The following is a 24,471-nucleotide window of genomic DNA, read 5'->3' as shown; positions in this document are numbered from 1 at the left end:
GATTGTGATAAAGGCTCCGGTGGAGCCGAAACGTCCGCTTTGTCGCTTTATTGAAATATTCTGTTATGCTCCCAGAAAATAATATAATAAATTTAAAATATTTTGCATAATATTCCCTAAGAGAGTGCGGTGAATTTGATTTTTATCTGTATTCGTGACCATCTGGTCCATTACACCAGCACCTCAAGTATTTGACAGAGTGCACGCTATATCTATCACTTTACGTGGTAATAACTCTGGAACGCTTCAACATATCCCAGTGATCTTGAGGCTGTTTTTTCGTGATACGTTATACTTTATGATAATGGTAAATTTAGGTCGATATGTTTTGTGTTTATTTATAAAAATATCAGAAATTTGAGAAAAATGTTAAAAAATTAGCAATTTTCAAACTTTGAATGATTATCTCTTTAATCCAGATAGTCATACCACAGCAAAACATTAATAAATTACATTTCCGACATGTCTGCTTTACATCAGTACCATTTGTAAAATGTTATTTTATTTTGTTTGCATTTTAGGAGGTTTAGAAAACGTAGCACTAATTTTTCATTTTTTCAAGGAAATTTACAAAATTTTATTTTTTTAGGGACCTATCCATGTTTGAAGTGCCTTTAAGGGTCCCATATATTGGGAAACCCCCCAAAATTATTCCATTTTCAAAACAGCACTCCCTGACATATTGAAAACTGTAGTCAGGTAGTTTATTAACCCTTCAGGTGATTTTCAAGAATTAATGCAAAGTGGCATGACAGAAATGAAAATGTGTATTTTTACCACCAAAATGCCGCTAACTTCTGAACAGGTTACAACAGCCGTCAGACTCTAAGGCCGCTATTTGGTCTTGAATTGCCATGGCAAATATCAAGACCACACAATCATGATCTGGCAGCACCAGTTGGGATAAAGAAGAAGCCCCCACACTCTGTTAACCATTTATATGACGTAGTCACTATTGACAGCAGCATCTAAGGGGTTAAACAGATATGGACGGAGCAAACACTGATCGTGGCTGATGCAGCAAGTTGTCAGCTATAGTGTACAGCCGACAGCTGCTGCATTGTCCCCTGTATGGGGAGGCTATTCTCTTATATCTCAGGTCAGTTAAAAGACGTATTTGCGGTCATTAAGGGGTTAAAAACAGGCAAGATTACCTTCTTTTTAAGAAGGGGTTGTCCTAGTAGTGGACAACTCCTTTAAGAATAAAATTGATTAAACAAAAAAAAAAAACCTAAATTGAAAGAGTTAAAAAAAAAATCCAAGTTTATTAATTTGCAAACAAAAAACCAAACATATATCTTTATTGCTTTTCCGATGCACTGCTCTGAAAGTTCACCTGAGGAAGCCTATCTTCGGTCTCTTCTTCCCTAGGCTTTCTTCTTGGTTTAATACATTTTGTATGGACAAGTGTAAAAACTTTGCAACACGCTTCCCTGTCTAAAGTAAAAAACAAGAAAGATAAAAGTATTTCAATGCCAGCGCTACACACATTAAATTTTTTTTTTTTTAATAAAAAGTATTTAGAAAAAAAAAAAGTTATTTTTATAATACAAACATAGTACATAAGCAAGATCCCCATTGGAGGTTTATTGGTATAGATGTGGAAGCTTTGTAAGGCCTATAGATGTAAAGTATAATCCCAAATTTAGTGGTAAAGAGAATTATAGAGACCTGGAGTTTCCATAAAATCCACCAAGGTTGGGGTTTTTTCAGAAAGCGCTTAGAGTCTAAGGGTACCGTCACACATTGAAATTTCCATCGCTACGACGTTACGATTCGTGACGTTCTAGCGATATCGTTACGATATCGCTGTGTCTGACACGCTACTGCGATCAGACACCCTGCTGAGAATCGTACGTCGTAGCAGATCGTTTGGAACTTTCTTTCGTCGCTTGATCACCCGCTGACATCGCTGGATCGTTGTGTGTGACAGCGATCCAGCGATGTCTTCGCTTGTAACCAGGGTAAACATCGGGTAACTAAGCGCAGCCCCGCTGCGCTCTGCTCTCACTTTCCGGCCGGTACTCAGAGCAGGAAGCAGACGGCAAGGGACCTGAAGGACACCGACGGGTGAGTATGTACGGTTTGTTTTTTTACGTTTACGCTGGTAACCAGGGTAAACATCGGGTTACTAAGCGCGGCCCTGCGCTTAGTTACCCGATGTTTACCCTGGTTACCCGGGGACTTCGGCATCGCTCCAGCGCCGTGATTGCAACGTGTGACCGCAGTCTACGACGCTGGAGCGATGATTATACGACGCTGCGACGTCACGAATCGTGCCGTCGCAGCGATGAAAATTTCAATGTGTGACGGTACCCTAAGGATGGCATTTATTTTTTCAGTAAACACATCCACTCTGAGGTTCACAGGATTTCCCAGGGAGATAACATGGACGTGTGCCGCCATGCAGATATGGTAATGAAGGTTTATTAGGCTATGTGCCCACGTTGCGGATTTCTGTGCGGATTTTTCCGCTCTGATTTTGAAAAATCCACAGGTAAAACGCACTGCGTTTTACCTGTGGATTTACCGCGGATTTCCAGCGTTTTTTTGTGCGGATTTCACCTGAATTGACATGCGGTGGAAAATAAACCAGTGTTTCCGCGCTGTATTTTCTGCAGATTTTGTTTTCAATAAGTTTACATGGTACTGAAAACCTGATGGAAAACTGCTGTGAATCCGCAGTGGCCAATCCGCTGCAGATCCGCAAAGTGTACATATACCCTTAGCCAGTAAATAAATGATGGGGATTTAGTGAATGGTGCTGATAAGACCTGAAATAATGTATAACCAACAGTGATGGGCGAACGTGCTCGGATAACGTCTTATCCTAGCATGATTGGGTATCATCAGAGTATCTTGGGGTGCTTGTATATTATGTCCGAGTCCCCGCAGCTGCATGATTTGCGGCTGTTAGGGTATGTGCACACGTTGCAGATTCATCAGCGGATTTTTCCGCACAGATTCTGAAAAATCCGCAGGTAAAAAGCCCTGTGTTTTACCTGCGGATTTACCGTGGTTTTTGTGCAGATTTCACCTGCATTTTTACACCTGCGGATTCCAACTATGGAACAGGTGTAAAACGCTGCGGAATCGGCACAAAGAATTGACATACTGCGGAAAATAAACCGCAGCGTTTCCGGGCAGTATTTTCCGCAGCATGTGTACTGCGGATTTGGTTTTCCATAGGTGTACATGGTACTGTACAACGCATGGAAAACTGCTGCGGATCCGCAGCCAAATCTGCAACGTGTGCACAGACCCTTAAGGAGAATTAAATCAATGCACTCGTCTTAGTTCAAATCAAATTTGCTGAAGTGAGTATTTTTTATTGAAGGTGAAGATGAATCAATAAGGCAAAAAAAATTTTAACGTTTCGGCCACACCGTGGCCTTGATCACAAATAATGCCTTAGTGGTTTGTTCGTCTAGCGTCATACGATAATAGGGTAGTGTATTCAAAATTAGAAGTGGCCCAGATTTCTCCAGGACCGTGAAAGAAGGGCCTTCACTTTCAGTGGCAATTGTCCAGGACAGTGTGTCAATAACTGAGACACCTGTCATGTGTTAGATTGGCTTAAAAATTTTTTTTGCCATGTCTCATAGTCCTATGTGACCCGGATGTGGATGGTAAAGGCAAGGTTCCCACGTTAGGTTTGATCACTTTGGTATGGGGTGAATGCGCATAAGATGGTGGCACAGTGTGGGTGCGATCCGGGATCGAGGAGTCCGTGTAATAGGTCCGGTGGGAAGCGCCGACACAGTCTGTGTCCTGGCGGTGGGAGCGGCACAGACTGTGTCGGCGCTTCCCACCGGACCTATTACACGGACTCCTCGATCCCGGATCGCACCCACACTGTGCCACCATCTTATGCGCATTCACCCCATACCAAAGTGATCAAACCTAACGTGGGAACCTTGCCTTTACCATCCACATCCGGGTCACATAGGACTATGAGACATGGCAAAAAATTTTTTTAAGCCAATCTAACACATGACAGGTGTCTCAGTTATTGACACACTGTCCTGGACAATTGCCACTGAAAGTGAAGGCCCTTCTTTCACGGTCCTGGAGAAATCTGGGCCACTTCTAATTTTGAATACACTACCCTATTATCGTATGACGCTAGACGAACAAACCACTAAGGCATTATTTGTGATCAAGGCCACGGTGTGGCCGAAACGTTAAAATTTTTTTTTGCCTTATTGATTCATCTTCACCTTCAATAAAAAATACTCACTTCAGCAAATTTGATTTGAACTAAGACGAGTGCATTGATTTAATTCTCCTTGATTACCTGTGAATCTTCGGATTCCGTTCTCTTGCACCGTCAAATTCCATCTACAGTCGAGTGCTAGCTCTTTGTTCATCACACTGCACAGACCCTTAGACAGCCTCAACACATGCAGGGATTACCTGTTTGTTAGGCAGTCCCTGCATGTGTTGTGAGACAGCGGTGAGACATGCAGGCGCGGGGACTCGAACATATATTTCAAGTACGCAGAAGAAACTCTGTTAGCACCAGAGTATGCTCTGATAACGCCTTATCCGAGCACGTTCGCTCATCACTAAGAAATACACTGTATATCTGGGTAAGTTGATCAAAAACTTTTTCTTACCTAAAGATCTCAGATCGCATTTCTGACCATTTAAAAGTGGAAAAATGAAAGCTGCCCAAAGATTTATTGCTTTGACAAATGCGGGCTAACGTCTTAGGCAATGTTCACTGTTGCGTTTTTGATGTGTTTTTTTTCTGCAGGCCAAAACCCTTTCTTGGCAGTAAAGAAGCTGCTTACATAAAGCGAGTTTTGCTGTGTATTTGCAGTGTTTTTTTTATCAAGTACATTTGTCTCTTGCGCATGCTAATGAAGATAAGTGTATAAAAAAAAAATAATAAAAATCGACATGATGCAACTTTGTGGGGTTTTTGCACCAAAAATGCAGCAAACCCCGAAACCTGCATTTTATGCATTTATTATTTATTGGGTGAAAAAACACTGAAAAAATGCTGAAAGTAGTGACAAGCTGCAAGCAGTTTTGCAATTCAGTCAGGAAAAACAACAAACAATGTGTGTGCATGAGATTTCTGAAATCATATACCTTTTTCTGATACTGTAAAACACAGCTTAAAATTTGCACAAAAAACGAAGTAAAAACGCAATGTTTGAACATAGCCTAAATCTTTAAAACACGATCAATTTCTGCAAAAAATCAATAATAGTTAGAAATAAACCTCGATGCATAAATTGAACATATCATCTACATCTGGCTGCACACTTAGTATATGGAACCAATTAGATTCAGTTACCAAGAAATGAAGCATGCGTGTTTTCCTATGTGCCAAGGTATGCATTGATGTTTATGATCAACTGATCCCTTACTGAGCAGCAGACAGGAAATATGGAAGAAAATAATGTGACCTGCTAATGCATGCACTGCTAATGAATGAATGTCCAGGTCCATTTTAGTAACCCCTTCATGACCTTGGGATTTTCCATTTTTCCGTGTTCGTTTTTCGCTCCCCTCCTTCTCAGAGCCATAACTTTTGTATTTTTTCATCAATATGGCCATGTGAGGGCTTATTTTTTGCAAAACAAGTTGTACTTTTGAACGACATCATTGGTTTTAGCATGTCGTGTACTAGAAAACGGGAAAAAAAATTCCAAGTGCGGTTGAAATTGCAAAAAAAGTGCAGTCCTACACTTGTTTGGCTTTTTTGCTAGGTTCACTAAATGCTAAAACTGACCTGATATTATGATTCTCCAGGTCAGTACGAGTTCATAGACACCTGACATGTCTAGGTTACTTTTTATATAAGTGGTGAAAAAAAATTCCAAACTTTGCTAAAAAAAAAAAAAAAATTGAACAATTTTCCGATACCTGTAGCTTCTCCATTTTTCGTGATCTGGGGTCGGTTGAGGGCTTATTTTTTGCGTGCCAAGCTGGCATTTTTAATGATACCATGTTGGTGCAGATATGTTCTTTTGATCGCCCGATATTGCATTTTAATGCAATGTCGTGGCGACCAAAAAAACCTAATTCTGGCATTTCGAATTTTTTTCTCACTACGCCGTTTAGCGATCAGGTTAATCCTTTTCTTTTTATTGATAGATCGGGCAATTATGAACGCGGCAATACCAAATATGTGTAGGTTTGATTTTTTTTTTTATTGATTTATTTTGAATTGGCGAAAGGGGGGTGATTTAAACTTTTATTTATTTATTTTTTTAAAACTTTTGCCATGCTTCGATAGCCTCCATAGGAGGCTAGAAGCTGGCACAACGCGATCGGCTTTGCTACATAGCAGCGATCATCAGATCACTGCTATGTAGCTTAATAACAGGCTTGCTATGAGCGCCGACCACAGGGTGGCGCTCACAGCTAGCCGGGATCAGTAACCATAGGGGTCTCAAGGACCTCTATGGTTACCATTCTGATGCATCGCTGACCCCCGATCATGTGACGGGGGTCGGCGATGCGCTCATTTCCGGCTGCGTGGCCGGAAGCGCCGGTTAAATGCCGCTGTCAGCGTTTGACAGCGGCATTTAACTAGTTAATAGCGGTGGGTGAATCACGATTTCAACCGCCGCTATTGCGGGCACATGTCAGCTGTTCAAAACAGCTGACATGTCCCGGCTTTGATGCGGGCTCACCGCCGGAGCCCACATCAAAGCGGGGTATCTGACCTCGGAAGTACTATCCCGTCCGAGGTCAGAAAGAGGTTAAAAGTCTTTTATAGATTTTTTTTTTTTAACAATCCTGTACAAGAAATCACAAAAGCAACAATATCAGCGACCATAATCAGGTGTTATGTCATCTTTTTTCTTTCCCCATTTTGAGTGAACATGTGTGTTTGACATGTGGCTGGATGACGTCAGCATTCAGCACACGCCAGTGTCAGAGAGAAACCTGCCAGCGACCATGATGCTGCGGCTGTGGGGGAACATGCAGAAAGGTGAGTGGTGTGTTTGCTTTTTGTTTTTTTTAAATACATTGGTGGAGGTGGTGGGGGAGAGAGCAATGGTGAAGGTTGTGGAGAGGATAATGATACTGGTGATGGGGGAGAACAACGATTGGGGTGTTGGAGAGGGAAATGATAGAGGTGATGGGGAGAACAATGATTGGAATGGTGGAGAAGGCAATGATTGAGGTGGTGGAGAGGGTAATGATTGGGGTTGTGGAGAGGGCAATGATGGAGGTGGGGGAGAACAATGATTGGGATGATTGGGGTTGTGGAGAAGGCAATGATGAACATGGTGGCGAGGACAATGATGGAGATGGTAATGATGGGGGTGGTGGGGGAGAACAATGATTGGGATGGTGGAGAGGACAATGATTGAGGTGATGGAGAAGGCAATAATGGAGGTGGTGGAGAGGACATTGATGGGGTGGGGGAGTGGACTTATAAAGGACTTATGAACAGGGGAAGGGGGGGAAAAACATTAGATATGGCTGTAAAATTAAATTTCTGGTGGAAGAGTGTGCTAAGCCCCTGATAGTGTCCTCCTTCATCTCACAATTCATTGTGATGCTATCGGGGACTTAAAAGTTATTGGGGAGTGGGAGAAAAGGAAGTAAGGTGCATAGGACCCCTTTATAATGAACTGAAAAGGTGTAAGAAGACGCTGTCAGGGACTTGTATTGAACTGGGAGGTGGCGGAGGATGCTCAGTACCTGATGGCGTCTTCTCCCACCCCCAAATTCATTATGATGCCATCAAGGACTTAAAATAAATGGGGAGGAACACTGGACAGGCACTAAGGCTATTTGCACAGGTTCAGGATTTGCAGAGAAAATAATGCTGCATATCGTAAAGTGCTGGCAGGAAGAATGCTGCGTGAAACATTTATTTTTTTCCACATTTTTGCCATGCTTTTGTTGCTTTTTTTCCCCACTCATCAGTATGGGTGAAATATGCTGCAAGAATTGACATTAAAATCTGCATAATCTGCTGCAAATTTGCATGGAAAAAATAAGCAACCTGTGCATGAGACTCCGGAATCTCATTCACTTTGCATGTGCTGTAAAACCTTGCATATTTTCCATGTGAACATAGCCTTAACCCCTTCATGCCGCGGCCCTTTTTCGTTTTTGTGTTTTCTTTTTTCGCTCCCCTCCTTCCCAGAGTCATAACTTTTTTATTTTTCCATCAATATGGCCATGTGAGGGCTTATTTTTTGCGGGACGAGTTGTACTTTTGAAAGTCATCATTGGTTTTACCATGTGTTGTACTAAAAAATGGGGAAAAAATTCCAAGTGTGGTGAAATTGCAAAAAAAGTGCAATCCCACACTTGTTTTTTGTTTGGCTTTTTTGCTAGGTTCACTAAATGCTAAAACTGACCTGCTATTATGATTCTCCAGGTCATTACGAGTTCATAGACACCAAACATGTCTAGGTTATTTTTTATCTAAGTGGTAAAAAAAAATTCCAAACTTTGCTAAAAAAAAAAAAAAAAAAAAAAAAAAGCGCCATTTTCTGATACCCGTAGCGTCTCCATTTTTCGTGATCTGGGGTCGAGTGAGGGCTTATTTTTTGCGTGCCAAGCTGACGTTTTTAATTTGTGCAGATACGTTCTTTTGATCGCCCGTTATTGCATTTTAATGCAATGTCGCGGCGACCAAAAAAACGTAATTCTGGCGTTTCTAATTTTTTTCTCGCTACGCTGTTTAGTGATCAGGTTAATGCTTTTTTTTTTTATAGATCGGGCGATTTTGAACGCGGCGATACCAAATATGTGTAGATTTGATTTTTTTTTTATTGTTTTATTTTGGATGGGGCGAAAGGGGGGTGATTTAAACTTTCATATTTTTTTTATTTTTTTCATATTTTTAAAAACATTTTTTTTTTACATTTGCCATACTTCAATAGCCTCTATGGGAGGCTAGAAGCTGGCACCACTCGATCGGCTCTGCTACATAGCAGCGATCTGATGTTCGCTGCTATGTAGCAGAAATGCAGGTGTGCTGTGAGGCCGACCATAGGGGGCGCTCACAGCAGGCTGGCATTAGTAACCATAGAGGTCTCAAGGACCTCTATGGTTACCATCCTGATGCATCGCCGACCCCCGGTCATGTGACGGGGGTCGGCGATGAGGTCATTTCCGGCCGCCCGGCCGGAAGCGCCGGGTAAATGCCGCTGTCTGCGTTTGACAGCGGCATTTAACAGGTTAATAGTGGTGGGTGAATCACGATTTCACCCGCCGCTATTGCACGCACATGTCAGCTGTACAAAACAGCTGACATGTCGCGACTTTGATGTGGGCTCACCGCCGGAGCCCACATCAAAGGGGGAGACACGACATGCGCAGTAATAGTACGGCGCATGTCGTGAAGGGGTTAAAGTTAATTTGGGAGTCACAGACTGAATATATTATTGGGTGACGGAGATTATAGTTAATGGGGGGCACAGTGCTGCTTTAAATTTTTAATGGAATGGTACATATCTGTATTCAGGAGGGAGACACAAGTATGTATACAATATATGTGCCTTTCAGGGCTGGAACGATCATTGTGACAAAACGGATCGCGGCTGGGAGTGTCGACAAAGGTCTGACCAGATGGAGAAGAAACAGCAGAACACTGCTCTAATCAGACGAGACATCAGTGGTAAGTGGCTGGATGTAAATATTATTCTGTATCTATTCTGTGTGACTCGGAGGAATAGCGTTATCTGTAAAATCCCTTACTGTATATTCTCACATTTGCGTGAAATTTCTGTGTGCTTCCAGGTTTTTTTTATTGGACGGCACACAGACTCGTAGAGTCCACTCACATCCGTGAAAACCATGGATCTGTCAATGAGATCTGTGAGGGTCAGAGAATGTTCTGTTCTGATCTGAATTTGAGGATCAAAATAGGACATGCTCAATGCGCATGTAAAAGCGGGAAGCACACCGACACTGCACACGGATACAGGAATGTAGCCTTATTATGTATAGCACAGTCCTTTAGTATAGTGTACTCACCTATTATGTATAGCAGAGTCCCTTAAATTATAGTGTACTCACTTATTACACAGTGCCACCCTTAGTTGAAGTTTCCTTTTTTATTATGTATAACACCATCCCTTATTACATACCATCCGCTCTAGTTATATATAATGATGTCCCTTATTATATAGCTTCCTCTGCTGTTAACAGCACTGTCTCTTACATAGTGTATTCTTTTTATTTTTCGTATTCACAGGGCCCTCTTTTATAACATAGTCCCCTCTCTTGTTAGAATATAAAATGACTGCTGATGGAGCAGCCGGGTGACCAGACGGTTAGTCCATCAGCTCCTCCATTAGGAAACAAGCCTTCCCATGGTCCTTCATTGAATTATATACTGTATGTAACAAGAGAGGACAGTATGTAATAAAGACAGGGCTCTATATAATCTGATATGTAAGGGACGGTGCTGTACATAAGAGGGGGCACTGTGTAATAAGAGACTGCAACATACATAATAAAGAAGACTATGTAAGAGAGATCTACATCTTTGTCGAAATAAAAGGAGGGGGCCCAGACACATTTCGTGCACAGGGGCCCCAAGCTGTCAGTGTCCACCACTGTACAGATTATGTACATCTAAATTACAATAGGTGTACAGACTGTAAAGGAAAAGATGGCTCATTTGTCACCTCCTTACCTCAATCATTTCGAAGATGCTTTCTGGATCTAGACTTCCTTTGCCTATTTTTCTCATACAAGTCAAAGTACCCTTGCTTGTCACAGCGATGAGAAGACTTGCCAAAGAACAGGCCTCTTCTTGCAATGTGGCATCGACTACATGTCGATGACCTATCTGAAAAAAAAGACAAACTTTTCAGAAGAACACTAATCAGTAAACAGAAAAAAAGGATGCCTTGCCTTGGTAATGGCACTACCATCATTTCTCACCACTCCTGGCCCTGATGTTATAGAAGACCAGATGTCCTTCAGCAGCACCGATATATGAAGAATATAAAACTTAAAGACAACAATCTCTATTCTCAATGGGGGTTTATGTGGGTTTATTTTATTATACTCACTCGGCTAAGTGTGACAATACAGGGAACATGCTCCACGTTCAGCCGCATGCAGTCATAAGGATCATCAGAAAGTTCAAGGTCTTTGGTTCCCTCGTCATCTTCCAGAACACGCACTTTAGGGATCCTAATTTTCACAGAGATCACAGGAAATATTTCTGATTAGCAATTACATCCCTCTAACAGCATTAAATATTATTATTATTCAGTTTTATAGCGCCATTTATTCCATGGCGCTTTACATGTAAAAAAGGGGCATACATAGACAAGTACAATAAACATGAACACTACAAGGCACACACAAGTACAGAAGGAGAGAGGACCCTGCCCGCGAGGGCTCACAGTCTACAGGGGATGTGGTGAGGATACACTAGGAGAGGGTAGAGCTGGTTGTGCATGATGCGCTTATTTTCCATTGCCACACAATGAATATCTTATGGTGGCAGCAGCACGTAACCCTCCAATATGAGGATGCAATAAGCCTATTGTGACAGCTCCCTTTTCTCCCAGGTCACCAGTGACTGAGAACGTTGTCCCTAAAAGGAATCACAATGTAGTTTAATGAGGTCTTAAATGCACTGTTAAAATACGTTATCACTAGTCTGCAGGGTGGGTCATAAACTTGCCAATTGGATGGAACTTGCATTCTCATCACAACATGGTGCTGTATTTCGGATGCTGCTCCATTCATCCTCTGTGGAGCTGCTGGAAACGTAGAGCATTCGGCAGCCCTATAGGGTATGAATGGATTGCAAGTCGAGCATCTACATTGCTGCTCCATTCTAACGAGCATAAAAGTTCCCCGATCAGCTGACTGGTGTGGTCCCAGCGATCAGACCTTAACAGATCAACAAGTTATCAACAGTTCTGCAGATAGGCGATAATTTCTTTTTACTGGACAACCCCTTTAAGGAAGCTGAACATTTTGTTCTGGAAGATATGGCATATCTTTTTTTTTATTATTTTTTTTTTTTAAAGCTCACAGTATTCTTGAAGTCATAATTTTTAGCTTTTCATTCTCAATTACTAATGTAAAATTGTGTTTATTTTATTATTTTTTGTGCTTATTTATACTATTTTTTTGTCCCACAGCAGGACTTGCAGGCTATTTGCACATGTCAGGATTTCTTGCAGAAATTTCCTGAACAAAACCGGATATTTTCTGCAAGAAATCCGCATGCAGATTTTTTGCATTTTTCTCACGTTTTTGTGCGGATTTTTCCAGAGGTTCTGGGATGCAATAATATAGTGGTAAATCCGCAAAATTAATGAACATGCTGCGTTTTTTCCGAGATGCGTTTTTTCGTGGAAAAAAAATGCAACATACGCACAAAAATTGCAGAATGCATATGTATGCGTTTTTTATAGCGAAAAAAGAAAAAAACCGCTAAATATCCGCAACGTGTGCACACAGCCTAAATTTCCCTCCAGATTCTGCTTTTGCCTTGCGGACTGCACGTTTTCTTTTTGTGTCCAAGAATTTTCTATCTTCAGCTGCACGTGCTCCTGAGGTGATCCTGCCCCGCCAACCTGGACGATCCAGGGCAAGCTCTTCCCATTCATTGATGTTGATTTCCGAGTTTTGAGAGACCTCTTAAGGCAGTCTTTATAGCGCTTCTTCTGCCCCCCAACTGGTCGCTTTCCTTGGTACAGTTCTCCGTACAGCAGTCGGTAGTCGGCTGTCAGGCATTCTGACCACATGTCCAGCCCACCTGGCTTGGTCTTTCAGCAGGAAAGTGTACACGCTGCAGAGCCCAGTTTGTTCCAGAATTGCCGTGTCCGGGACATTGTCTTGCCACCTGATGTGGAGGAGTCTGCGAAGGCAACTCATGTGAAAATGATTAAGCTGTTTAGCATGCCGGCTGTAGACTGTCCAGGTCTCACTAGCATAGAGAAGTGTGGTGAGGACCACCGTGCAGTAGACCTTCAGCTTGGTGGTAAGGCTGAGTCCCCTTCATTCCCAGACGTTCTTACGCAGTCTCCCGAAGGCAGCACTGGCTTTGGCAATTCTGTTATTAACTTCAGCGTCTATGGCAGTGTTTCTCAACTCCAGTCCTCAAGACCCCACAACAGGTTATGTTTTCAGGATTTCCTTAGTATTGCACAGGTGATAATTTCATCACCTGCTCAAGCATTAATTCCATTGCCTATGCAATACTAAGGAAATCCTGAAAACATGACCTGTTGTGGGGTCTTGAGGACTGGAGTTGAGAAACACTGGTCTATGGTTACTTCATTGTGCTGCCTAAGTAGGTGAAGTTATCGACGGCTTTGAGGTTTTGCTCCTTCACCGTGATATGTGGCTCCTTGTATAGTTTTCCTGGAACAGATTGATACATGACTTTGGTTTTTCTGGTGTTGATCTCGAGACCAAAATTGTCGCAAGCTTGCGAAAAACAGTCCATTTCATGCTGCATCTGCTCCGTGCTAGCGTTAAGTGCACAGTCATCAGCAAATAATAATTCAAGGCCCCATATAATGCTCAATATATAAATGGGATCCATATATTGCTCCATTCAATATATCATAGGGCCCATATAATGCTTCGGTATATAATAGGCCCCATATAATGCTCCATACAGTATATGATGGGCCCCATATAATACTCCAAATATAAATGGGATCCATATATTGCTCCATACAATATATCATAGGGCCCATATAATGCTTCGGTATATAATGGGCCCCATATAATGCTCCATATAGTATATGATGGGCCCCATATAATGCTCCAAATATAAATGGGACCCATATATTGCTCCATACAGTGTATGATGGGTCCCATATAATGCTTGAGTATTTAATGGGCCCCATATAATACTCCAGTATATGCTGAGCCACACAATTCTCAAAACATTTATATATATAAAAAAATAAATACTCCCTCTCCGTGCCAGTGTCCCCGACGGCGAGTGCCCCCCACCCCACCTGCTCAGGGTGCCGGCACTTGCCCGGGTGCTGACGCCAGCCCTGAAATAAGTATTTGATATAGTAGAAAAACATAACTTAATATTTGGTATCAAAACCTTTGTTTGCAATTATAGTGGTCAGACATTTCCTGTAGCACTTGACCAAGTTTGCACACACTGTGCAGGGATTTTGGCCCACTCCTCCATACAGATCTTCTCCAGATTCTCTTTCAGATTTCAGGGCTGTCACTGGGCAATATTGAGTTTCTGCTTCCTCCAAAGACTTTTTAGGTTTAGGTCTGGCGACTGGATAGGCCACTCAAAGACCTTGATATGCTTCTTATGGAGCTACTCCTTAGTTGCCCTGGCTGTGTGTTTTGAGTCACTGTCATTCTGCGAGACCCAGTCACGACCCATCTTCAATGCTCTTACTGAGGGAAGATGGCAGTTGGTCAAAATCTCACGATACTTGATCCCATCCATCCTCCCTTCAATACGGTGAAGTTGTCCTTTCCTCTTTGCAGAAAAGCACCCCTAAAAGTATGCTATTTCCCCCACCATGCTTCAGAGCTGGGTCGGTGTTCTCGGGGTTCTACTCGTCCTTCTTCCTCCAAACATGGCAAGCGGAGTTGATACCAAAAAGTTCTATTTTGGTCTCATCTGATCTTCTCCCTTGCATCCTCTCGATCATGCTGATGGTCACTGGCGAACTTCAAACGGGCCTGGATATGTGTGCTGGCCTGAGAAGGGGGATCTTGTGTGCCCTGCAGGACTTTAATCCATGACGGAGAAGTGTATTACTAACGGTAATGTTTGGTACTGTGGTCCCAGCTCTTTTCATGTCAATGATTTGAGATCTCACATGGAGCCCCAAACCGAGAAAGATTGACAGTCATCTTTTCATTTTTCATTCTTTCATTTTCTAATAATTGTGCCAACAGTTATTGCCTTCTCACCAAGCTGCTTGTATATACACTGCGTGCAGAATTATTAGGCAAGTTGTATTTTAGAGGATTATTTTTTATTATTGATCAACAGCTATGTTCTCAATCAACCCAAAAGACTCAGAAATATCAAAACTTAATATTTTTGGAAGTTGGAGTGGGGTTTTTTAGATTTGGCTATCTTAGGAGGATATCTGTTTGTGCAGGTAACTATTACTGTGCATAATTATTAGGCAACTTAATAAAAAACAAATATATTAACATCTCACTTGTTTATTTTCACCAGGTAAACCAATATAACTGCACAAAATATAGAAATAAACATTTCTGACATGCAAAAACAAAATCCAAAATAAATTAGTGACCAATATAGCCACCTTTCTTTATAATGACACTCAACAGCCTTCCGTCCATAGATTCTGTCAGTTGCTTGATCTGTTTACGATCAACATCGCGTGCAGCAGCCACCACAGCCTCCCAGACACTGTTCCGACAGGTGGACTGTTTTCCCTCCCTGTAGATCTCACATTTTATGAGGGACCACAGGTTCTCTATGGGTTCAGATCAGGTGAACAAGGGGGCCATGTCATTTTTTTTTCTTCTTTGAGACCTTTACTGGCCAGCCACGCTGTGGAGTAGTTGGAGGCATGTGATGGAGCATTGTCCTGCATGAAAATCATGTTTTTCTTGAACGATACCGACTTCTTCCTGTACCACTGCTTGAAGAAGTTGTCTTCCAGAAACTGACAGTAGGTCTGGGAGTTGATCTTCACTCCATCCTCAACCCGAAAAGGTCCCACAAGTTCATCTTGGATGATACCAGCCCATACCAGTACCCCACCTCCACCTTGCTGGCATCTGAGTCGGAGTGGAGCTCTCTGACCTTTACTGATCCTGCCTCTGGCCTATCCATCTGGCCCATCAAGAGTCACCCTCATTTCATCAGTCCATAAAACCTTTGAAAAGTCAGTCTTAAGATATTTCTTGGCCCAGTCTTGACATTTATCTTATGTTTCTTGTTCAAAGGTGGTCATTTTTCAGCCTTCCTTACCTTGGCCATGTCCCTGAGTATCGCACACCTTGTGCTTTTTGATACTCCAGTAACGTTGCAGCTCTGAAATATGGCAAAACTGGTGGCAAATGGCATCTTGGCAGCTTCACAATTGATTTTCTTCAATTCATGGGCAGTTATTTTGTGCCTTTTTTGCCCAACATGCTTCTTGCGACCCTGTTGGCTATTGGCCATGAAAAGCTTGATTGTTCGGTGATCAAGCTTCAAAAGTTTGGCAATTTCAAGACTGCTGCATCCCTCTGCAAGACATCTCACAATTTTGGACTTTTTTCAGAGCCCGTCAAATCTCTCTTCTGACACATTTTGCCAAAGGAAAGGAAGTTGTCTAATAATTAAGCACACCTTATATAGGGTGTTGATGTCATTAGACAACACCCCTCCTCATTACAGAGATGCAAATCACCTGATTTACTTAATTGGTAGTTGGTTCTCAAGCCTAACAGCTTGGAGTAGGACAACATGTATAAAAAGTATCATGTGATCAAAAATAAAACTTGCCTAAAAATTCTGAATGCAGTGTAGTCCTGTAGTACATCCTAGCCCCGTGAAGGTCTACAATTTTGTCTCTGGTGTCCCTAGATAGTTCTTTGGTCTTGTTCATGGTGGAGAGGTTGGAGTGTGATTGATGAACATGTGGACAGGTGTTTTTTGTACAGGTAACGAGTTATACCAAGTGCAATTAATAGAGGTAATGAGTGAGGATAGGAGGGCTTCTTAGTTTTTCATTAACTGTGAGAGCCAGAATTCATGCTGGTTGGTAGGTGATCAAATACTTATTTCACGCAATTTAATTATTTAAATTATACAATGTGATTTTTTCTCTCTCACTTGAAGTGTACCTACGATAAAAATTACAGACCTCTCCACTCTTTGTAGGTGGGAAAACTTGCAAAATCAGCAGTGTATCAAATACTAATTTTCCCCACTGTAGCAATCAGGTAGAGAGGAGACCCCTTCCTGTGCCTGCAATGCTGCAAGTGCTCTAAGCTGTGGCATAAGACCGGTTGCATGTCCAAAATCACAGATTCAGCTTGTCTTGACTGTTGCCTCAAGACAGTGGCTTTCATTCACAGCGAACCTCCATTACCAATGGCAAGGACACTTTATAGCGCTCTATTACAGTTGGCCAGAGGAAAACTGAAGCCCATCACAACTTCCACCAAGTTGTACAGTTGCCAGTTCCACCTTTCTATGGGCGACTTAACTAAAAGTCATTAACCTTTAAACTAAAAAGTATTTATAAAATACCAATTAGGTCCTAACACATTTCCTACCTGGTCTGACCCTCTTCACTTAGGTAATTGTTTAATGTGCTGCAGTCGATTGGGAGATAAGATTTCATAATGCAGCCAGTGCACAGTACACAACAAAGGCTTTCTGCATCAGGACATGTGGATCCCATTGCTTTCAAGTATTAAGCACAGCACCGGGGGAACTTCACAGGCATTCTTCACATTGTCTTACTGTCATAACACAAGTGATGTGTGCTTAACCTAATAATGAGAGATCAAGCCTGCTGGACTACTGTTACTATGGGAACAACACGGCTGGCCGACTATTTTACAGTCTATATTGTAGAATACCTGAATGTGGTGTTCACATAAGACATTTAGATAATACCAATAGATCCCTTGTTCATGGCTGCCATATTTGAAAACTCAATGCAGATGGGATTTGTCTTTTAAGGCTATGTGCCCACGTTCCGGATTTTTAGCGTTTAAGCGTTTTTGCGGCGGTTTTCCGCTGCGGAAACGCTTAAAAAACGCTTACATAAAGCATCCCATTATTTTAATGCATTCTGCAATTTTTGTGCCCATGCTGCGTTTTTTTCAGCAGGGGAAAATCATTGAGGATAGAAACGCAGCATGTTCATTAATTTTGCGGAAAATCTGCGGTTTTGCCGCTATAGAATTGTATTTGGACCACTGGAGAAAAAAAAAAAAAGCTAAAAATCCACGAAAAAAACACGATAAAAAAACGCAAAAAAAACCCGCAAGCGGATTACCTGCAAAGGGAGTCCGGATTTCAACAGGAATATTCTGCATACTTTCTGCTACCTGGGCACATAGCCTTAATCTACATTTATAAAAAAAGCAGGCAATAGCATTGTTTGGCATAGCAGGATACTATTACACCAGCAGAATGAGGGTGTAACCGCTGCAGCTATGCTGGAGGGACTTGGTTAGGCAGGGTTCACAGTGTGTCAATGGCAAAGCGCTGACGGCATCCGTTACACAGCGGCACTAACGCTATGTATAGGATGCGTTAGTGCACCCATTGACTGCCATTATGTAACGCATGTCATAATCGGCATGCATTAGCGATGTGCCGTCATTCTGTGACGGACCCTCGGACGCGGTCTGCAGCATTTCCGGGTCCGTCACCGATAGCGTAGGTGGAGCATCTGCACTATCGCGATCGCATAATGCGATCTTTAAAAGGCACTAGCGTTGGTGCAGTCCATTTAACGAATGCGTTGAACTGACTGCACCAACGCAATGTGAACCTGGCCTTAAGCAGAAAGAAGTTGGCGCTGTGTGAACTATCAAAGCTCATTTGCACTAAATGACCACCGATCGTCAACTTGTTTGCTGATCAGTGGTCATTTAATAGTTTGTTGATACAGGCAGACCGCTGTAACAATGAGCACTGTAATAGATCGGTTAATGCACATTGGCTGCCATTGTTCTCAGGAGCTCAGGTTCTGTTACAGTACTTATGTGCTGCCAAGAACTGTGATCTTTTGTACAGTAACACGTTCATCCATTGGGTGATCGGCAGCCTGTTTGGACTGCAAAATTATAGTAAAACGAGCATTACTAGTAACACTTGTTAACGATAATCACAACATAAATTAACCTTTGGTTAAAACAAACACATGAGCAGTGCACACGGTGAACAAGCCTGTAGGGACACTGTCCCCTTCACTGAAGCACAAAAAAGGCACAGTAAAACAAAAAAATACTCTGTTGCAGAGTTCTTTTTGCGAGCCGTGAACATAAAAGCCGTTCTATGCTACGTGTCCACATTGGACATTTCCTTTCTGAATCCTGCTCATACAGGTACTATACATATGACCAGGTTTTTAAATACATCATATAGGGATTACATACATTAGTTAGGACTGCTCTAATACGGGTATACCTTGACATTTGGTAGAGCGGCTTAATATACATTTTTTGCAAAAAACTTATTAACCAAATACCCTGTGTTTTTCCATCTTTTTACTAACGCTTGCTGTTTACTGTTATTTTCTGCAACAGAGTATTTTTTGGTTTTACTGTGCCTTTTTTGTGCTTCATAAATTAACCTTTATAGTGTTTGTTTAGCCTAAACCGTATGAACCACTAAGTTTATTTTGTCCGTTTCCTGATTACTCAATGTTGTAGTTGATCAATATAATGGTTGCTGTATGTCCAAAATAATACCGCTAATTCTTTCACGATGTCAAAGTGCTGATGATTGCGCTGAAAGCTGAAATCTGCAGCACACCAACATCTGTCATATCCATGCCACACTAACCACTGATGGTGAAGTTATGAGAGATCTATCCTGGCTACATAAATAAAAGTCTGTCATATATCAGGGCTGTAATTAGGAAAATCACAATCCCTGCCGAAGCCACAGTACAGGAGCCTTCAACAGCAGAACACAGTGAGCAGTAACACCATCTCTATGTTCTTATGGGGCAATTTATATTTATATATACAGGTCCTTCTCAAAAAATTAGCATATAGTGTTAAATTTCATTATTTACCATAATGTAATGATTACAATTAAACTTTCATATATTATAGATTCATTATCCACCAACTGAAATTTGTCAGGTCTTTTATTGTTTTAATACTGATGATTTTGGCCTACAACTCCTGATAACCCAAAAAACCTGTCTCAATAAATTAGCATATCAAGAAAAGGTTCTCTAAACGACCTATTACCCTAATCTTCTGAATCAACTAATTAACTCTAAACACATGCAAAAGATACCTGAGGCTTTTAAAAACTCCCTGCCTGGTTCATTACTCAAAACCCCCATCATGGGTAAGACTAGCGACCTGACAGATGTCAAGAAGGCCATCATTGACACCCTCAAGCAAGAGGGTAAGACCCAGAAAGAAATTTCTCAACAAATAGGCTGTTCCCAGAGTGCTGTATCAAGGCACCTCAATGGTAAGTCTGTTGGAAGGAAACAATGTGGCAGAAAACGCTGTACAACGAGAAGAGGTGACCGGACCCTGAGGAAGATTGTGGAGAAGGACCGATTCCAGACCTTGGGGAACCTGAGGAAGCAGTGGACTGAGTCTGGTGTGGAAACATCCAGAGCCACCGTGCACAGGCGTGTGCAGGAAATGGGCTACAGGTGCCGCATTCCCCAGGTAAAGCCACTTTTGAACCATAAACAGCGGCAGAAGCGCCTGACCTGGGCTACAGAGAAGCAGCACTGGACTGTTGCTAAGTGGTCCCAAGTACTTTTTTCTGATGAAAGCAAATTTTGCATGTCATTCGGAAATCAAGGTGCCAGAGTCTGGAGGAAGACTGGGGAGAAGGAAATGCCAAAATGCCTGAAGTCCAGTGTCAAGTACCCACAGTCAGTGATGGTGTGGGGTGCCATGTCAGCTGCTGGTGTTGGTCCACTGTGTTTCATCAAGGGCAGGGTCAATGCAGCTAGCTATCAGGAGATTTTGGAGCACTTCATGCTTCCATCGGCTGAAATGCTTTATGGAGATGAAGATTTCATTTTTCAGCACGACCTGGCACCTGCTCACAGTGCCAAAACCACTGGTAAATGGTTTACTGACCATGGTATTACTGTGCTCAATTGGCCTGCCAACTCTCCTGACCTGAACCCCATAGAGAATCTGTGGGATATTGTGAAGAGAAAGTAGAGAGACGCAAGACCCAACACTCTGGATGAGCTTAAGGCCGCTATTGAAGCATCCTGGGCCTCCATAACATCTCAGCAGTGTCACAGGCTGATTGCCTCCATGCCACGCCGCATTGAAGCAGTCATTTCTGCCAAAGGATTCCCGACCAAGTATTGAGTGCATAACTGAACATTATTATTTGATGGTTTTTTTGTTTGTTATTAAAAAACACTTTTATTTGATTGGACGGGTGAAATATGCTAATTTATTGAGACAGGTTTTTTGGGTTATCAGGAGTTGTATGCCAAAATCATCAGTATTAAAACAATAAAAGACCTGACAAATTTCAGTTGGTGGATAATGAATCTATAATATATGAAAGTTTAATTGTAATCATTACATAATGGTAAATAATGAAATTTAACACTATATGCTAATTTTTTTGAGAAGGACCTGTATATTTATGCCTTAGGACAGTATACTTTGCTGTGTGTTTGCTTTATTAGTTATGTTCTAAATCAAGATTAAAAACGCCCATACGGTCTCCAGACAACGACTGACAATCTTCCTTCACAAGTAATACGAATTCATGCACACACTGCCTGTACGGCCATCTATCCTCCTATATACACACACATTACATACACACATATCTATTGTATCACCTTACCTGGTATTGAACAGAGCGGCCTTTACGGCTATAGAAATGGTGTCGAACAGGTTGCCGCCACACTCCAGAAGCTGCAAGAACAGACAAATTTCTTATATTACAGGTCAGAGTTGACTCCCATGGTGTAGTTTCATGAGAATAACGTGGTAGAATAAAGAGGTTTTACACTTTTTGGGGCAGAAACATGAGATGACGTAACTGATACAGCGCCAGTCACCAATGCCCACAATGGACAATTAGTCAGGAGGTAATTAATAATGTTAATGCTATTGTGATTGCCAAGTGCTTAGATCAGGCCTCTCATTAGAGAACAAAGATGCAATTTGCAAGAACTTTAATTACTGGAAATTAGATAAAAGACATCAGTTGCAAAGGAAGAATAAAAAGTGGAAATCTGCTTGTGTTACTGCTTTACTTACACGACAGATAAAATGCACAGAAATGTAATTTACACTTCTGTCTCTATGTGGAAACTTCACACTGCTTGTCAGAAGAGTTGCAGAAAAACTCCTCGGGTACAGTATGTAGATATTTAGCCTTCTGCTTTTCCATCTAATATTAATGTCACTAAAAAGCTGGTCTGGAGTGACAGCAGAGGCTACAGAGGGTACAGTAAGGGGATGTGGCTGCAGTGCCGCTAACTATTTTTTATTTGTAATGACCAGACAATTTGATTTTTCAGGTCAGTGTGATTACAGTGATATCAAGCATATAAGGGTTTTTATATATATATTTTATTGGTTAAAAAAAAAAAATTCTATAATTTGTAAAGAAATTAAAATAACTATATTGGGGTACACAACATTTTGATGACTTTTTTGCAACTTTTTTTGCATTTTTTTTGGGTGGGGGAGGAAGTGCAGCAAAAAACAACAATTTTGGTTATTCTTTCAACTTTTTTTTTTGCTTTTCAGGGTGTGATGTATGGCTTATATAATTATTTATTTTGAAACATAAGACTTTTACAAAGGCACAACTATAGCAACTGCGTTTATTTTTTTAATTTTATTTTTGAATATGGAAAATAGAGGGGTGATTTAAATGATTATTTTTTTGGTTTGATATTTTTTTTTAATTGTAACTTTATTTTTTAGCCCCCTTAGGGGACTTGAACCTGTGATCATTTTATCACTGATCATGTTATACAGAAATAATACGGTATTTCAGTACATGGTAGAAATTATGTTCTGTCTCTTCAGCAGGCCCTAGGATTCCATGGCAATGCATTGGCTCCCCGAGATCATATTGCAGGGAGGCGGATGGGAGACATTTAAATGCTGCTGTTAGTGACTGACAGCGACGTTTAAAGTGTGAAACAACTGGAGGTAGCTCTGGTCGCTGTGGTAAGAGGAATATGCTGGCTGTGTTACATATCCAGTGTCTGCCCGGTACAAAGCGGGCTCAGCTCCTGCTCTATATATCCTGCAAGCCACCTGTGATAAAAATGTCCGTAACTGGTCAAGGAGTTAAAGTACTCAATTACTCATTACAAAATATTCATTATTGCCATCTTGTTACAGATTTTTTATATTTAGGAGCCACTACTGTTTTTACTCTAAAAATACATTGAGGGAAAATGAATTAAAATGAAGAGAGAATGAGGCCAGTGGCACATGTATGAATAAAGTGACAACTGGGTGTTAATAATCTACGTGTCAATAAGGTGTGCCTCTGGGTGGTGTCAGAAAATATAGGAATCCATATATTGCTGTTCACATAAGTCAGCATAGGGTAAACAATTATTATCAAATTGCCTAAGGCAAAAAATCCCTACTAAAGACTATTAAAAATTAACCTGTATTCACACTATTAAAAAGGAATATAAAATCTCACATGAGTCAGTATATGTACTAGGACACGAGATATGCCACCTATTTGCTCAAATTAACACTATTTGGTGTCCTATACTATTTTCCATGTAATGGTTTTAGGACAGTTTGGAGCAGCCACAACCTATAATATCCTATCTACTGTGCTCATCATTCTCGTATCTGACTAATGCTACCAAAAGATAGTCCTGAGCCTGCACAACATGTTTCGCCAGACTGACGGGCGTCATCAGGGGACTGAGGCTATAAAGATGGTGAACACAATAGATGGGATAGTATAGGTTGCAGCACCAAACTGTCCTAAAATCAGTACATGGAAATTAGTATGGGACACCTATTAGAGTGTTGATTTGAATGAATAGGTGACATATCTCGTGTCCTAGTATATATACCGACTCATGCGAGATTTCATATTCCTTTAATAGTGTGAATCAAAGATCATTTTTAATAGTCTTTAGTTAGGGATGTTTTGGCAATTTGATAATACAACAATGGAATACATACCGCAGTGACAGAGGAAATGTCAACACCCAGTTGTCAACTTACTAATACTTCCAAGAGGAATAACATAAGAACAATATAACCCAGGGATCTATGAAATAAAGCTCCAGTATTGTTATTTTGTGAAAAATGCAAAGGATATGAGTTGGATTTAGTGTTGTGAACATCTGGAGCCAAACTCTTAACTAAAACACAATAACACAAAAATACAGATATGTGCTATTCTCAAATGAAGAAAAGTCTTTTAAAGCAAGACAGCACGTCTGTCACACTGCGGACTCCAAGTGACAATAATACAGAATGACAGAGGTAAGACAAACATTTCGCTATACGAGTGTATAAAGCTATATCCGCTGTGCACTCACCAGCACGTCCACATACAGGACCCAGCAGTGCTCACCGGGAAGAATACAGAGGGACGGAAGGTCAATGCTGCTCTTGTTATCAAAGATTTTGTACAGCATGTTGGCAATCTCTGTGCCGAGCTCTTCTCCCCCGCGTCCTTCAAACTCTGGAGTGGCATTGGCAGAACTAGAAAAGAAAGAAAAAGTGATACACTCCTTCCTGGCTGAAAAGGTCAGTAGGTGTATTACCCCCTAATAGAAGCTATATCATCACTTAATGATTGGTGGGCAGCGGACCTCTGGGACTCGCACCCATTCTAAGAACAGA

General features: G+C 41.4%; 1 protein-coding gene across 1 annotated transcript in view; it reads right to left on the bottom strand.

Annotated features, from left to right (window-relative positions):
• Positions 1 to 1,247: 1,247 nt before the first annotated feature.
• The window catches only part of EXOSC7 (exosome component 7), a 56,831-nt gene continuing 33,607 nt past the window's right edge, over positions 1,248 to 24,471 (bottom strand). The window contains exons 4-8 of the mRNA XM_077269107.1: positions 24,165 to 24,330; positions 21,470 to 21,540; positions 11,013 to 11,136; positions 10,631 to 10,786; positions 1,248 to 1,437 (exon numbers count right to left, since the gene is read on the bottom strand). Of these exons, the coding sequence (XP_077125222.1) occupies positions 1,333 to 1,437; positions 10,631 to 10,786; positions 11,013 to 11,136; positions 21,470 to 21,540; positions 24,165 to 24,330 (622 nt within the window). The 3' untranslated portion in view covers positions 1,248 to 1,332. The remainder of the gene's footprint in view (positions 1,438 to 10,630; positions 10,787 to 11,012; positions 11,137 to 21,469; positions 21,541 to 24,164; positions 24,331 to 24,471) is intronic.

This window comes from Ranitomeya variabilis, chromosome 6 (genome assembly GCF_051348905.1).
Source record: "Ranitomeya variabilis isolate aRanVar5 chromosome 6, aRanVar5.hap1, whole genome shotgun sequence".
NCBI lineage: Eukaryota > Metazoa > Chordata > Amphibia > Anura > Dendrobatidae > Ranitomeya > Ranitomeya variabilis.
The sequence above is the reverse complement of the archived record's forward strand: the minus strand, read 5'-3'. Positions and strand labels throughout refer to the sequence as shown.